The sequence below is a fragment of the Bos indicus genome, chromosome 2 (assembly GCF_029378745.1).
Source record: "Bos indicus isolate NIAB-ARS_2022 breed Sahiwal x Tharparkar chromosome 2, NIAB-ARS_B.indTharparkar_mat_pri_1.0, whole genome shotgun sequence".
In the NCBI taxonomy this organism is placed as follows: domain Eukaryota; kingdom Metazoa; phylum Chordata; class Mammalia; order Artiodactyla; family Bovidae; genus Bos; species Bos indicus.
The window spans coordinates 125,744,717-125,760,678 of record NC_091761.1 but is presented as its reverse complement, the minus strand read 5'-3'; the positions used below and the strand labels follow the sequence as shown (position 1 = coordinate 125,760,678).

The 15,962-nt window shown below is 40.9% G+C and overlaps 1 protein-coding gene across 5 annotated transcripts in view; it reads left to right on the top strand.

The window, feature by feature from the left end:
- The window catches only part of WDTC1 (WD and tetratricopeptide repeats 1), a 67,571-nt gene that overhangs the window by 12,178 nt on the left and 39,431 nt on the right, over positions 1-15,962 (top strand). For all 5 annotated transcript variants that reach the window (XM_070775742.1, XM_070775732.1, XM_070775744.1 and 2 more), the window contains exons 2-3: positions 1,660-1,807; positions 3,176-3,259. In XM_070775742.1, coding sequence (XP_070631843.1) covers positions 1,760-1,807; positions 3,176-3,259 — 132 coding nt within the window. In that variant the 5' untranslated portion in view covers positions 1,660-1,759. The remainder of the gene's footprint in view (positions 1-1,659; positions 1,808-3,175; positions 3,260-15,962) is intronic.

Genomic DNA, 15,962 nt, shown 5'->3' with positions numbered 1-15,962 from the left:
CTTGTGATCCTAGGTAGTGCCCATGACTTCCATATATCCCTAGTAATGCTCACTGAGATGCAGTGCTGGTTGGCTTCCACATTCTAAGGGAAGGTTTTTGCCCTTTTAAGAGCTTGTAATCCCAAAATAGATCATGGAGACATAAGCCCCAAAGAATTCAAGCCGAATGGGAGCATCTAATCAGGCAGCAAGTTTTGTTTTGTTTTTTTGTCCTACTGTGTGCCTAGCACTAAAGGGAAAAAAGCAATCTCCAATAACATAGTGTTTGTAAATGGAGTCTCCTTTTGTGGTTAAATGTCAAAAGGAAGGGAAGGAGTCTGCTCACAGCTCAGGTGAGGAATGTTTGGTTTTAGGAGGGTATACAAGGGATCTGCAGGAGGCCAGCAGGAGGAAAGCCTGGGCCAGGAGATCCAGAAGTGGCTTCAGGGGGTCCTGCTGACTCAGGAGGGTTAGCAGAGAGGCCTGATGGGTCCCCAAGGCATTGTCATAGGGCCATCATGGAGAAGAAAGACCGGACCTCCTGTGTGACTCCAGAGGTAGAAACAGGACCAAAAAGTGGGCATAACAACAGGCAGAACTTTATTTTAAAATTTTGTGGGTTTATTTTCTCTAGCTGTTTTTTTTTTTCTGATTGTAAAATTAATGTGGTTATATAGAAAAAAATTGAAAACATCAAAAAGTAGAAGGAAAAATTCAGTCATACTATTTATTATCTAAAGATGGCAATTGTTATTTTTTATATTTCCTTTTTTAAACATAGCTGTGATGATAGTGTTTATTGCAAAAGAAAATACAGGCAATCTGATATAAGCATTTTTCTTTCACAAGTAGCCTTTCTAATGCTGCATTATATCATATGGCTATCCGTTATTTAGCTGTTCCTCTATCATTGGAAACTTGGGTGGCTTTATTTATTTATTTTGCTCTTCCAAAGTCTGTGATGAGTGTGCTTCAGTTTGGAACTTTTTTATTTCTCATATTTTGTGCTTTCTTAATGATAAATTATCAGAAACGGTTTCTCTGTCAGAGTTGTATAACAAAGAAATAGTTTGCTTCAAGAGGTTCTGAGTATGAAAATCTACCTATCAGGATACTGAAGAAGGTTTTCTTAAAGTTGGACATGGTCACCATTACATTTCCTTTCCACTCTTTGACTCTGTGAATCTGTCAGACAGTTGAATGTTCTGTCTGTGTTACTGATTTTGTTTGGGGGAGAGCCAAGCTGAAGGTCAAGGATTTTGAAGCATAATTAAAAGTTACAGACTGGTGGCCACAGATGCATACTGAGCAAGTAAAACTTGACATCTTTCTCGCTGTATGCCTTGTTCTTCCTTTCAGGATGTGTTTCCATCTTCCTTCATACTCAGTCACACACACACATGCACACACACACACACACCCATTTTCTGGAGAAGCATACATGGCTCCTTCAGTGTTTGTTCCAGTGTTTCCTGTGGCTGTGAATCACTGTTTCTCCCCTGCCCCCTTGACCCTCCAGAGGTTCTTCAACACTATGGAGCAGGGCCAGCGCACCATGTCGTAAATCACAGGAGATAGCCAGTTTACTGGGTGGGCTGGTGGGGTATTTTAGGGGTGGAATCAGGGCTCCAAAGCCACCTTTCCCCATCCCTCAAGGTTTGATGATTTTTCTTCCCCCAGGTAATTAAATGTGTGTCTTGTGGACCTGGGCTTGGCTGGAATGCTCAAGGGTCCTGAAGATCCTTCTATAGCGTCCTTCTGTTGAACCCATTAAGAGAAGATGGCAAAAGTCAACATAACTAGAGACCTCATCCGTAGGCAGATAAAGGTAAGCAACCCAGGCCCATGATCCAGAACATGAGGTCCTTTTTTCCCCACAGGTTTCTTTTATAGCTGAATAAACTGAGGACTAGAGTCTCTGACTTGCCCGAAGTCGTACAACTAATTTAATCAGTGACAGACCCAGGACTGGAGCCGAGGTCTCTTGACTCTGATCTTCTTTTACCCAAGAACGTGGGATGCATGGGGATTCCTCTGTCCAAGCACGTGTACCTGGGCTCCTGAGATTGGTGGAGTCTGGGGAGGGAGGGGAGCACGAGTGTGGACATCTCTGAGGGTGGGGGTACAGCAGATGTAAGGAGAGCTTCTTCATGTTGCTCTGGCTGCTCAGCTGAAGCTGGGAGAGTCCTAATCCCACTTTAGCTTAAGCTCGCTCTTCTCTTCTTCGAGAGTCTCCTGTACCAAAGCCTGCACCTCTTCTCTGCGGTTTGTACATGGAAGACTCTCTAGTACTGTGAGATGAATAGATGACTGGGCATTCACACTCATTTAGCTATGTAGCCCGGACTTTGTCAGGGAGGCCCTCAGCAAAGGAACACGGGTGTAATGGAGGAGATTCAACCAAGACAAGTTGTGCTTCTGAAATAAGAACCCCAGGCTGGGGTCAGGAGCTTATAATCTCACTGCCCTAATTAACTACCTGTATGACTTTAGTCATTTCACCTCCTTGTGCTGCGGTTTTCAACTGTTAAACGATAATAATGTCTGTCTGCCTGCAGGCTAATCTTGAGGATGAAATCTAAAAGACCCTGAGAAAGTTCTTTGTAAAGGTTTGGTGACAAAAATCTTTAAAAACTTAAGTGGCCTGCAGCATCAGGTGTGGTTGCCATCTAGAAGGACCAAGCACAGCCTCCCCATAAGCCATGCACTTGGTGCGCGTCAGTCTGTGTGTCACGTGTTCTGCTCTGCATCCTTTTGCAGCTTTGTTCACTTGTAGGGGCATTTTCTTGGTTTGATTTCATTAGACTGGGTGGCCCTCAAGGGCCAGGACTAATTCCTAGAGGCACAGAGTCACATAATTGAAGGACTGTGCAAGTTATTTTTCTCCTTTGTATATATCCCGGAATTTGTGTCCTGAAGATGATGCCCACCTTCTTTAACCTAAATATGGAAACATTCTATTTGTTGTTTCAGGTTTGTTTGTTTTTTTGAACCTAACAATTAGGACTTAGTGCTTAATTACATACTCTCTTCTATTCTCTAATCCCTGCTGAAGTATAGTGTAAGCTCCTGCAGGCCAGTTTCTTGTTCTCTTTTTCTAGCTCTAGCCCAGCACATTGCTGTATATGTAATAGGAACGTAGTAAATCATGTTACATTTCAATCAGTTGAACCCATGAGTTTGTTTCTGTCTGCAGGAGCGGGGAGCCCTGAGCTTTGAGCGGCGCTACCATGTCACTGATCCCTTTATCAGACGGCTGGGCCTGGAAGCAGAGCTGCAGGTAAGAGCTCCAGTTTGCACCCTAGATGCAGATGACTGGTTCTCCACTCTCTGCCTGCCGAGAATCTTCTTGGCACTGTTCAAGGCATAAACAGTTTTTCTCTGTAGGTCATACCTGAAGGTTACCTCTCGTTTATAGCAGCTTTATTAGGCACAGAAATCTGAATCAAGGTTAGTGATTGACACGGTCACACAGGAGTTGTTTTTTGTCATACTATTTCCTTGGTGCTTGGAAAAAGACTATTGAATTTCTTTCATACTGCTGTTTTTACTATTGGCTTGGACAGTTAAGATTCTTACCTTTGTATATGAATTTAGAATTTACAAAGTGTTTTCTCTCGCTCACACACGCACACACACATGTTTTCTCATTTTATCTTCAGAGAAATGCTGTGGGAGGTAGATAGGAAATAGATACATATTTTTTTGAAAAAGCGATTTAGAAAAACTCAGCACCTTGTCCAGTGTTGTGTTGTCCTGTCCAGTCCATGGAGAGTCAGGTCTAGAGTCCAGAAGTTGAGCTTTTTCGTTGTGTCAGACATAAAAACAGTCCATAATATTAGTTTCATTCCCTTTTCTTCCACAAGATCATGTTCTGAATCCAGCTTTTAGCTGTCCTGTCCAACTTAGTGTCATTCTTGGTTCCTTCACATTAGTGTTTATAAGTGATTGTGTTGATCTTAGAAAAAGATTAGAAAGGAAATTATTGAATACTAACAGTGTTATCTGGAGGTAATGAAATTATAGATGATTGTTATTGTTTTCTTTTCATTATAAACTTTTATCCCTTATAAAATATGACTACATTAATAGTAATATGGAAAAGAGAACTAGAAATTACATCTTATTCCCACCTCCCTAATATAGTTACTATTAGCATTTTATATACTTTGTTTTATCTCTTGCATATTTTCACATAATCGTAATCACACTTTGATTTGATATTTTTTTCTATAATAATCCTTCTCTCTGTATTACCAAGTAGTCCTCACAGCTTTCACTGAAAATTTTTTTCTGATTATAGAAGTGGTAAATATCATAGTAGAAAATATGGAATTGACAGAAATATATAGAGAAGAAAACAAAAATCACTTTTAATTCTTCCATCCAGAGATAAACATTGTTGCTGTTTGGAATATTACTTTTGTGTATTATGAAGCAGAATGCTCATTAAGAGATGGGCATTAGAGTTGGATAAATTTAGTTTCAAGATCTATCTTCTCTCCAGCTGTATGTACAAGTTACCCCTCATTTCCTGATCTATGAAAAAGAACAATAGCTGAGAACTGTGGTGATGATTAAATGAGGTGATTTTGTAAAGTGATTAATACAATACCTGGATCATAGTAAGGTAGTTCAGTAAATAACAATTATTATTATTAAGTCTTCCAGTTTTTTTAATGCTTATATAAATTTTTTTTTACTTAATTGGTCTTATACTATTTACACAGTTTGTTACACTCTTTTATACTTTTATTTCCCCATATCCCATGGACGGAAGACCCTGGTGGGCTAAAGTCCACAGGGTTGCAGAGTCAGACACGACTGGAGCGACTTAGCACACAACGCACATATCTCTAAAAAGCCTCTGAACACATGAGTTTGTAAATGCATTGTACTATTTGTCCTTTGTTTGTTTCTTTCCGTGTTTCCTTTAGAATATAAAGTGCATCTGTTTAGTGCAGTTGGGCGTGGTGCATGGAAAGTTTTACCTCCGAGGAGACATTTGGTAATGTCCAGAAACAATTTTGGCTGTGAAAACTAGAAGAGCTCTACGGGCATATAGTGAATAGAGTGTAGGGATGCTGCTAAACATCCTACAATCAGAGTACAAAAAGAACGTGCAGCAGAGGATTATGCAGCGCCCAGTGCCAATAATGCCAAGGCTGAGAAACCCCACTCAGGAGGCGGGAGATGCTGAGTAGACAGTTCCCACTAGCTGGCTGGGCTTCTCCTTTTAACTGTGCCTCCACCCAACCTGTATTGTCTCTACTATCTCTTCCTGGTTTGATAACTTTGTCCACAATAGACTTGGAAACTTCAAGAACACAAAACAGGATTCTATGATTCCCAAAGATTTGGCACTCAAATACAAAAATATGTTAAGGTGGATGAATTGTTTGAATTTACACCTGGCTGAAGGCAGCCTTGTTGGGGACCTGTAGCAGCAGTGCACAATATGAAGGAATGCACACAGGTTTAGATGGTAAAGCAAACATCCCAGCTTTGCACTTGTGAGGCTTAGAGAAGTCAGAGCAGATGGAAAGAACACTGGGAGAAAAAATAGGCTTATGAGAGAATCAGGGGGTTGGACCTGTAAAGTTGGGAAGCCTTTTGGATAGCTTTGTGGAGATGTCAGGTAGGCAGTTGATGGTGCTAACTGGGGGAGAGCTATGGACCATAGGGAGAAATTCAGAGACTTCAGCATCCATTTAGGCTTAAAGAATAAGCCTAAATCTCTCTAACTCTTAAGAGATACTCCAGCTGTCAGAATTGATTACAACCTAAGGAGATTGAAAAGTTAACCACCAAAGAGAGTCCATGAAGTAGAACAGAAACAAAACCAGAAGAGTGTAAGGAGAGCATTTCAAGAAAGGAGTGGTCAGTTTTACTCAGTGCTTCGGAAAGTTTGAGTAAGTGGGGGCAAAACAATGACTGTGGCCTAAACTAAAGCAGTTTTATTGGAGTGGTGAGAATAGACACTAGACGGAAGGAGTAAGTTGGACATGAAGGAGTGCAGAAGCAAGTAATGGTAGTGGTTTTGCCACTTAAGTCCTGTCCAGCTCTTACGACCCCATGGACTGTAGTTTGCCAAGCTCCTCTGTCCATGGGATTCTCCAGGCAAGAATTCTGGAGTGGATTACCATTTCCTTCTCCAGGGAATCTTCCCAACCCAGGAATCAAACCCAGGTCTCCTACATTGCAGGCAGATTCTTTACCGACTGAGCTACAAGGGAAGCCCGTAGCAAGTAGACAACTCTGTATTTTAAAAAAAATTTTTTAGGAAATTCTCTCATAGTCCCATGGTTAAGACTCGGTGCTTTCACTGCAGTGGGCCTGGGTTCATCCTCTCGTTGAGGAGCTAGGATCCCACAACTGCACAAAATTTTAAAGAGGGTGATTAAATTTTACTTATCTGTTTATTTAGTTATTACAAACTTTTCCCCTAGATGAAAGGAAAGATAGGATGTAAGCAGTAAAAAGGGTAAACAGTGGCAGGAAGGGGGACCCCTTCCAGGGCCGGAAAGTGGGCTCTTGTCTAACACTCAGAAACGAATTGTCCGAGGAGACACACACGCTGACAAAGCAAGAGACTTCATTGGGAAGGGGCACCCGGGCAGAGAACAGCAGGGTCAAGGAACCCAAGAGAGCTGCTCTGCCCCGTGGCTTACAGTCTCAGGTTTTATGGTGATAGGATTAGTTCCTGGGCTGTCCCTGGCCAGTCATTCTGACCCAGGGTCCTTCCCGCTGGCACACTCATCACTCAGCCAGGATGAATTCCATGAGAAGGGTTTTTAGAACTTGATGGGACATGCGGCCTGGTGCCCCCTCTCTCCTGACTTTTCCCAAACCCTTGCAGCTGGTGGTACCTTGTTAGTTCCATTTTGTTCACCAGGACCTCCTGTTGTAAGAAAACTCTTGGTGCTGTGCCTGGCCGTGGTGGGAGGTTTTGATAAGTGGTGCCCCTAACAAAATTGTAAAAGATAACCTTCTCTTGTCTCTACACCTCCTCTTCACCGTTTTTTCTTAGCTCACTGCCGGGATAGCTGACTTTCACAGATGTGAATCTCTCTTGTCCTGCTCTCTTCTGTTTGACTTTAACCAGTGGGGAGTCTTTCAGGAGATTGGAGGAAGAAGACATCTGTTTTGTTTTCCCTTCATTTCCACCCTTCAAAGTCACTTTTGTTTTGTTTTTGTATTTGTTTTCCAGCTCTATTGAGCTGTGTAGACAATTCTTGAAGGACTTTGTTTACCAAATGGGACGGTAGATGGAGGGGCATATGGGATCAAAGCAGGGATTTGTAAGAATGGGAAGAAATACTAGAGCTTGTTTGTATGTTGATAAGAGAGAAAGGGATTGAGGATACAGGATTAGGACAGAATGACTGAAGGAGCAAAGTCCTAAGGAAGATTGGAGGGTTTAGGATTCAGAGTTGAAGCAGAGGGCTCAGCCTTTGATAAGTGCAAAGACATTTCTATCATTGTTACAAGGTCTGGTGGGTCTGGGGCCAAAAGAAGCATGAAAAGTAAAAGTGTTAGTCCCTCAGTCTTTTCCTACTCTTGGCGACCCCATGGAGAGTAGCCCCCCAGGGTCCTCTGTCCATTGAATTCTCCAGGCAAAAATCCTGGAGTGGGTCGCCAGGGGATCTTCCCGACCCAACGATCAAACCCAAATCTGCTGTGGCCCCTTGCCCGTGGATTGTTTACCCGCTGAGCCACCAGGGAAGCGTAGACTGGGATAAAAACCAGAACATCATTGTAATAGTCTGTACAGTAGCAGTTCTCAAAGTGTGGCGTGCAGACCCCTGGGATCCCCATGACCTCTTCAAGGGAATCCATGAGGTCAAAACTACTTTCATAGTAATACTAAGACATTGTTTGCAAAACTAAACTAATTCATTTAAAAGTTTGTGAAAAAGTGGTAATATTGTCATTTTAGTGTGAATCAAGGCAAGTAACATCAAATTCATTGAATCATTCACCCTATGCATTTGCAGTGACAAGCCAGTCTTACTTAAAATGCCCTTGATGTAAGTGCAATAAAACGTACTAATTTTAAATTTCAACTCATAAGTACAGATCTCTTTAGTATATGGGGTAGGAAGTACTGCTGCTGCATACTGAATTATGATGGTTGTCTTGAGGAAAAGCACTTGTTCAGTTGTTTTGAGTTGTAAGCTCAACTGGACATTTTTTTCATGGAACACCATCTGAAAGAATGGCTAGCAGACGAAAACTGTGGTTATTCAAATATGGATATTTGGCAGACATTTTCTTTAAAATGAATGAAGTAAACTGTCACTTCAAGAAGAACAACTGACAGTATTTGTTGCCAAGGATAAAATTTTAGCTTTAAAGAGAAAAAAAAAAAAGAATGTAGGAAAACTTGTGTTTGCCACCAAGAGCTTGATAGCTTCTCAATACTTAAAAAAAAAAAATTATTCAGCTCTGCCAGCTCTTAGCTGAGGTATGCGGCATCTTAGTTGTGGCGTGTTGCATCTAGCTTCCTGACCAGAGATAAAACCTGGGCCCCCGGCATTGGGAGTGCAGAGTCATAACCACTGGACCACCGGGAAAGTCCCTTCTTAATACTTCTTAAAAGACTTTTTGATGAGATCTGTGGTGATTTTAACAAATGTCAGCAATATTTTATTGTATAATAAATGTTAGCATTTGAAGATCTTCAAATTCAATAAGTCGCTATTTTCCAAACAGTCATACATGTACAGAAGTCATACGTGTGTAAAAGACCCAGGCATAATGTAAAATCAACCAGCACTTTTTAATGTAGCAGGTTACCAACAGCTCATTTATGTGGATTCAGATTCCACATTGTAACATTAAGAAACCATTATTTGTCCAGTTGTTGTGTAGTATCAAAGAAGGATACCTACAGTGATCTGAAAAGGCCATTAAAATACTGCTCCTTATTCCAACTACTTATCTTTATGAGGCTGGATTTTCTTCATATACTTCAACTGAAATAGCATCTTGCACCAAAGTAAATACAAAAGTAGATATGAGCACCCAGACATGAGAATCCATTAAGCTGGACATTAAAGAGTTTTGCAAAATGTAAAGCACTACTGCCGTTCTTCCCATTACATTCTTTTGCCTTGGAAAATATAGTTACTTTTTATTTAAAATGTGTTAACTTATCATTTATTACTATTTTAAGTGAAATTAATAACTTTATTTTCATTAAAGTTATAATTAATAATGTTAAGTTTAAATGAAGTTAATATTTCAGTTTTAATTTCTAATATGGTAAATATTGATAACCTATATCAATAGGTCTTGAGACTAAAAAGTTTGTAAACCAGTTGTCTATAAAGACACGAAGCCGAGTGACTGGATTGTGTCACTGGTGAGAAAAAAGAAAGAAGACAGATAAAGGCCCAGGACCAAGAACAAGGCATTTTCGGCATCTAGAGATTATCTTTCTTCTCTTTCTCTACCCACAGGAGACAGAAAGAATAGCATAGTGGTGGAAGAACATGATATCTTGGAAGTCAAGGAGGAAAAATATTCAGCTGTACTGATTCTTACAATCCTGATCTCAAAAGTCTATCCTATTTCCCTCTTTCCTAGTTTGAGGTTGAAAAGGATAACGTTTTTTGATACTCTCACCCCCCACTATAGTAATAAAAATGCTATTATAAGCCATATGACCTTGGATAAGCCCTTTAACTTCTAGGGCTCATTTCCTCATCTGTATAATCTGTATAATCTGACAAACATCCTGTTTGTCTCCTGGGTTTAAGAGAAGGAATAGTTAATTTGTGTATGTAAAGTATTTAGCCGGAGAAGGCAATGGCACCGCACTCCTTGCCTGGAAAATCCCATGGATGGAGGAGCCTGGTAGGCTGCAGTCCATGGGGTCGCCAAGAGTTGGACATGACTGAGCAACTTCACTTTCACTTTTCACTTTCCTGCATTGGAGAAGGAAATGGCAACCCACTCCAGTGTTCTTGCCTGGAGAATCCCAGGGACGGCAGAGCCTGGTGGGCTGCTGTCTATGGGGTCGCACAGAGTCAGACACGACCAAAGTGACTTAGCAGTGACTTAGCAGAAAGTATTTAGCATGGCACTTAGTATATTGTAAAATTCATCGTATATAGTACTCAAATATTAGCTGCTATTATTATTGTTATTTATAGAAAGTTCTTAAAGTTTCCTAAGATGCTGATTTGATGGCATCTAACTTTTAAAAACGCTTTCTGGTCATTTTCTTCCCTTGTTTTGTTTCCCATCCATTATCACATTTGTGTGTTGGTCGCTCAGTTGTGTCCAACTCTTTGCCAACCCCATGGACTGTAGCCCACCAGGCTCCTCTGTCCATGGAATTCTCCAGGCCATAATACTGGAGTGGGTAGCCTTTCCCTTCTCCAGGGGCTCTTCCCAACCCAGGAATTGAACCCGGGTCTCCTGCATTGCAGGCAAATTCTTTACCATCTAAACCACCACAGAATCCCTTATCACATATGGACCCCATTTCATTTAGCCAGAGTTGGTTTGGGGCATTAAGAAGAGGTGATATTATAAGGGTTGGGGGTGGAATAAAAGAGGTAAAATCAACAGTAAAAGCTCCTGCCTTTTGTGGTTATTGATTATAATGCTTTCCATACTGTCTGGGGGAATTTTTTCTCCTGGATTTGCTAATTTACTATTTTGTATACTTTTTGAAAAAGCAAAAGGAAATTCCAAGAGAACTTTTAGGATATAGTGCTGAACATTTAGTAGAGGTTCACTAAAAGCCTATTGGTTTGATTGACTTTTAAATTTTTCTATTTTAGAGCTAGCTTAAAAGTTTAAAAAGGTCATCTCCTTTCCACTGTTTTTCTCAGCCACCAAATGCACTCTCCTGGAATCAACTAGCATACTCAATTTCAATATCCTTCCAGATAAATTTTATTCATTTTTATGTAGATTCTCACCTTTTCTCACAAATGTTAGCCTAACGTATTTACTACTTTGTATCTTACTTTTGAATTTAAAAATATACTTTCTTGATTTTACCATATCAGTACATAAAGATGTCTCTAATATCTAAATTTTTCATGGCTTCAGAGTATTGTGTTGTATGAGTGTAGTATAAATTATTTAAATTGTCCCTGTTGTTGAAGATGTAGATTACTTACAATCTTTTGTATGGACAGTGTTATTCCTTGCAACATCATTTGGCATATGTGGGTGTTTATCTTTAGAATAAATACCTACAAATAGAATTAGCAGGCCAGAGAGTGTATCTACCTGTAATTTTGATAAATATTAACAAAATTGCCTTTCATGGAATATGCACAGTTTATCAATTTATACTCAAAGCGTCAATTTACACTCTTATCACACTTCTTCACTCTTAAACATAGTATTCAATAAACAATTGTTCTCTCAATCTCAACCTCTTCTCCCCCATGTAGCCATCATTCTGAGAAATTTCACATACAAGTGAAATACAATGGGCCAGAGAGTTGGCTTCCTAAGAGAAATGTAGTCTAGGCTGATACCTGAAATATGGATGGAAGGAGCTAACTAGATTTGGGGGAGATAGGAAGAGACTGAGCAACTTCACTTTCATGCATTGGAGAAGGAAATGGCAACCCACTCCAGTGTTCTTGGCTAGAGAATCCCAGGGACGGGGTAGCCTAGTGGGCTGCCGTCTATGGGGTCGCAAAGAGTCAGACACGACTGAAGCAACTTAGCATCAGCAGCAGCAGGAAGAGAAAAGTTCTAGACTGACAGAACAGCATTTGAGTGATACAAAAGAGAGTAGAGGGTACTTGGTTCATGAGAACAGATAGTTACAGATACAAATTGAAAAAGGATATAGATAAGGTTGGTGAGATGAGTGTGAGTGGATGATGTTTCATAATGAAGGGTGTTGTAAGCTGTATTGAAGATTGTTGATTTTATCCTCAGAGCAGTGGAGAGCTATAGAGTGGTCCGTATCATGTAAGCAACATGATCAGAGTTAAGGTTGTTTTTGTTTTTTAATTAAAATTGCCTTCAAAATGAAGATTGCTGACATTTAAACTGTGAACAAATAGACCACTTAAGAGACAGTGGTAGTGATTCAGGAAGAAGTAATTGGTTACTTGAACCTAGATAATGGTAGTTTGGGTGGAGAGAAGTCAGTGAATTTGAAAGACATGTAAGAGGTAGAATTAATAGAATTCTTGATGATTAAATGTGAAAAGTTAGGAAAAGAGAGGAGTCAAGGATGAAGTTAAATTTCTTTTAGCAGAGTAAATGATAGTATCATTCACAGAGTTAAAGAGCACTGGAGAAGAAATAATTTTGAAGGAAAAGATGATAACTTGGTTATTGCTGTTCTGGAGCTATAGGCCATGTGTCATCTAGTGCTTTCTAGATTGTTGCTGTTCAGCCACTAAGTTGTGTCTGACCCTTTGCAACCCCATGGACTGCAGCACTCCAGCCTTCCCTGTCCTTTACTATCTCCCAGAGTTTGCTCAAACTCATGTCCGTTGAGTCAATGATGCCATCAAACCATCTCATCCTCTCTTGCCCCCTTCTCCCCCTGCCCTCAATCTTTCCCAGCATCAGGGTCTTTTCCAGTGAGTCGGCTCTTTGCATCAGGTGGCCACAGTATTGGCACTTCCACTTCAGCATCAGTCCTTCCAATGACTATTCAGGACTGATTTCCTTTAGGATTTACTGGTTTGATCTCCTTGCAGTCCAGGGGATTCTCAAGAGTCATCTCCAACACCACAATTTGAAAGCATCAGTTCTTCAGCGCTCAGCCTTCTTTATGGTCCAGCTCTCACATCTGTACATGACTACTGGAAAAACCATCGCTTTGACTGTACAGACCTTTTTTGGCAAAGTGATGCCTCTGCTTCTTAATATGCTGTCTAGGTCAAAGAGGAATGTTTCATTGAGAAGGAAGTGTAGTCAGCATCATCAAATACAGCCAGGGACCAGTAAGATAAGGACTGAGAACTGTCCCTATGATTTAGGGCGAGGAAGCCTCGTGGTCACCTTGGCAAGGGCCACTTTTGTGGTATCGATAGAAGTGGGTTGAGAAATTATTGGAAAATGAGGAAGTAAAAATGTCCAGTATAGACTGCTCTTTCAGTATGGTTATGAAGGGGAAGAAAAATGGACGGCCACAGCTAAATGTGAATTTGGCATCAAGGGAGGACTTTTTAGATTAGAGAACCTTTAGGACCCTTAATCCCAAGGGGAAAGAATCAGTAGAGAAAGGGAAAGTTGAAGATACAGAAAAGTTAAAAGATCATCTAGGGTTGGGATTTTGTCAGATGAAGGTTGGAAGAGAATGATTGTGGTAACGAATCATATATTTTTAGGGAAGTGGGAAGATACGAGTAGCTTGTGAGGGAAGAATAGAGTGATTGGACTTAGAGGACTTGTTAAGGATAAGAATCATTGAGGAATGATATATATTCTCTTTTTTTCACTTACTAATGTATCTTGAAAATCACCCAGGTTGGTTCAGAGAGTTCTTTTTTTTGTTTTTTGGCTCCGCCTTGCAATCTGTATGACCTTACTTCCCTGACCAGAGATCAAAGCCAGGCCCATGACAGTGAAAGTGCTGAATCCTAGCCACTAGACCTCTGGGGAATCCCTCATGGAGCTCTTTTTCACAGCTGCATGGTAGTCTATTAATAGTATGTAGATAAAACAAGGCTAAGTCAGTGAATTTCCCATGTATGGGCTCTTACAGTTGTTTGTAATAGTTTGTAATTACAACGCCATAATGAATAAACTTTTTGTGTATATGGATTTTAGCATTGCTGGAGATACATCTTCAGGGTAAAAACCTAGAAGTGGGAGTGCTGACCAAAGGGTAAATGTATATGTGGTTTTGTTAGCTATTGCCATGACAGCACCTGTTTCTCCACAACTTATCAACAGACTGGGGGGTTGAGCTTTAGAATATTTTACCATTCTAGCAGATGAAACACGGAGAAGGCAATGGCAACCCACTCTAGTACTCTTGCCTGGAAAATCATATGGACAGAGGAGCCTGGTAGGCTGCAGTCCATGGGGTCGCTAAGAGTCAGACACAACTGAGCGACTTCACTTTCATGCATTGGAGAAGGTAATGGCCACCCACTCCAGTGTTCTTGCCTGGAGAATCCTAGGGACGGGGGAGCCTGGAGGGCTGCCGTCTATGGGGTCGCACAGAGTCAGATACGACTGAAGTGACTTAGCAGCAGCAGCAGATGAAACATGATATCTCAATAGAGTTTCAGATTATATTTCTCTTATGAATGGGCTTCCATGGTGGATCAAACGGTAAAGAATCTGCCAGCAATACAGGAGACCCAGGTTGGATCCGTGGGTCAGGAAGATCCCCTGGAAAAGGGACTAGCGACCCACTCCAATATTCTTTACTGGAGAATTCCATGGACACAGGAGCCTGGAGAGCTATAGTCCATGGGGTCTTAGAGAGTCAGACACGACTAAGTGACTAACACACAAGAGTGAAATGGAATATCTTTTTTTTTAATGTATGTAAGGGCTTCCCTTGTGGCTCAGCTGATAAAGAATCCGCCTGCAGTGCAGGAGACCTGGGTTCAATCCCTGGGTTGGGAAGATCCCCTGGAGAAGGGAATGGCTACCCACTCCAGTATTCTGGCCTGGAGAATTTCATGGACTGTATAGTCCGTGGAGTCACAAAGAGTCGGACACGACTGAGCGACTTGCACTTTCATACAAGGGTTGCTTTAATATAATTTTGCGAAGTTTGGTTTAATGAAGGAGAGTAAGAATTTATATATGTAACTGCATAGTTTTACAAACATAAGTATAGACTGGATAAGCAGAGACTAATGCAATTGGTCATCTCTAGGGGATAGAAGGGAGAAGGCAACGGCACCCCACTCCAGTACTCTTGCCTGGAAAATCCCATGGACGGAGGAGCCTGGTGGGCTGCAGTCCATGGGATTGCTAAGAGTCAGAGCGACTCCACTTTCACTTTTCACTTTCATGCATTGGAGAAGGAAATGGCAACCCACTCCAGTGTTCTTGCCTGGAGAATCCCAGGGACGGGGGAGCCTGGTGGGCTGCCGTCTATGGGGTCGCACAGAGTCGGACACGACTGAAGCGACTTAGCAGCAGCAGCAGCAGGGGAGAGAAGGCATAGAGTGGAGGGGTAGAGAAAAGGGAATAATGCTTCTGGACCGTTTTGTAGAATTTTTACTTTTATAACCACATTGAGGTTTTACACATTCAAAAAGTAAAATAAAGTTGGCAGAGATGGGGAAAGTGATGTCAACTAACTCAAGTAATTTTTGACATAGTACTTTGACTATAAATATTAGTTGACTGTATATATTTTGAAGACAAACTAAAGAAATCTTGATTGAACTCCAGTTAGTAAATTTGTCATTTGTAGTGCAATTGCTGCAGCAGTTCTGTAACTATTTTGCGTATGTTGCAGAACTGAGCAAATTAGTAAATATGTCGGTGTTGGGGTAAATTTATCAATGTATAATAAATATAATATTTATAATATTGATATAATGTTATCAGTGTTATTCCCTTCCAAATATGGAATAGGCAAAAGAACTCTGAGGTATTGAATTGGAATTATTAGTATCAGTAGGAATTCATGGGTGTTTTGGGGTTTTTTTTGGCCACACAGCTTGTGGGATCTTAGTTCCCCAACCAGGGATTGACTGTGGGCCCTAGCAGTGAAAGCGCCAGATCCTAACCACTGGACTGCCAGGGAATTCCTGAATTCATAGTTTAAAAATACATATATTTTAGCATACGTTTATATATTATTTCTAGCTCTATCTTCTGAGAGGGTCCAAGAAGCAATCATACCTCAATAGCCATGAGTTACTGGTTTCTAAAAAGAACTATGGGTTCTTGGAGGAGTGACTGATTCAAGTCTGGGACAGCCATGAGCCTACAGCATCTTGTGGCAGAGCATTAACAGAAAGTGAAGAAGTAAAAATGATAGGGGCTTATCATAAGGACACGGAAGCCAG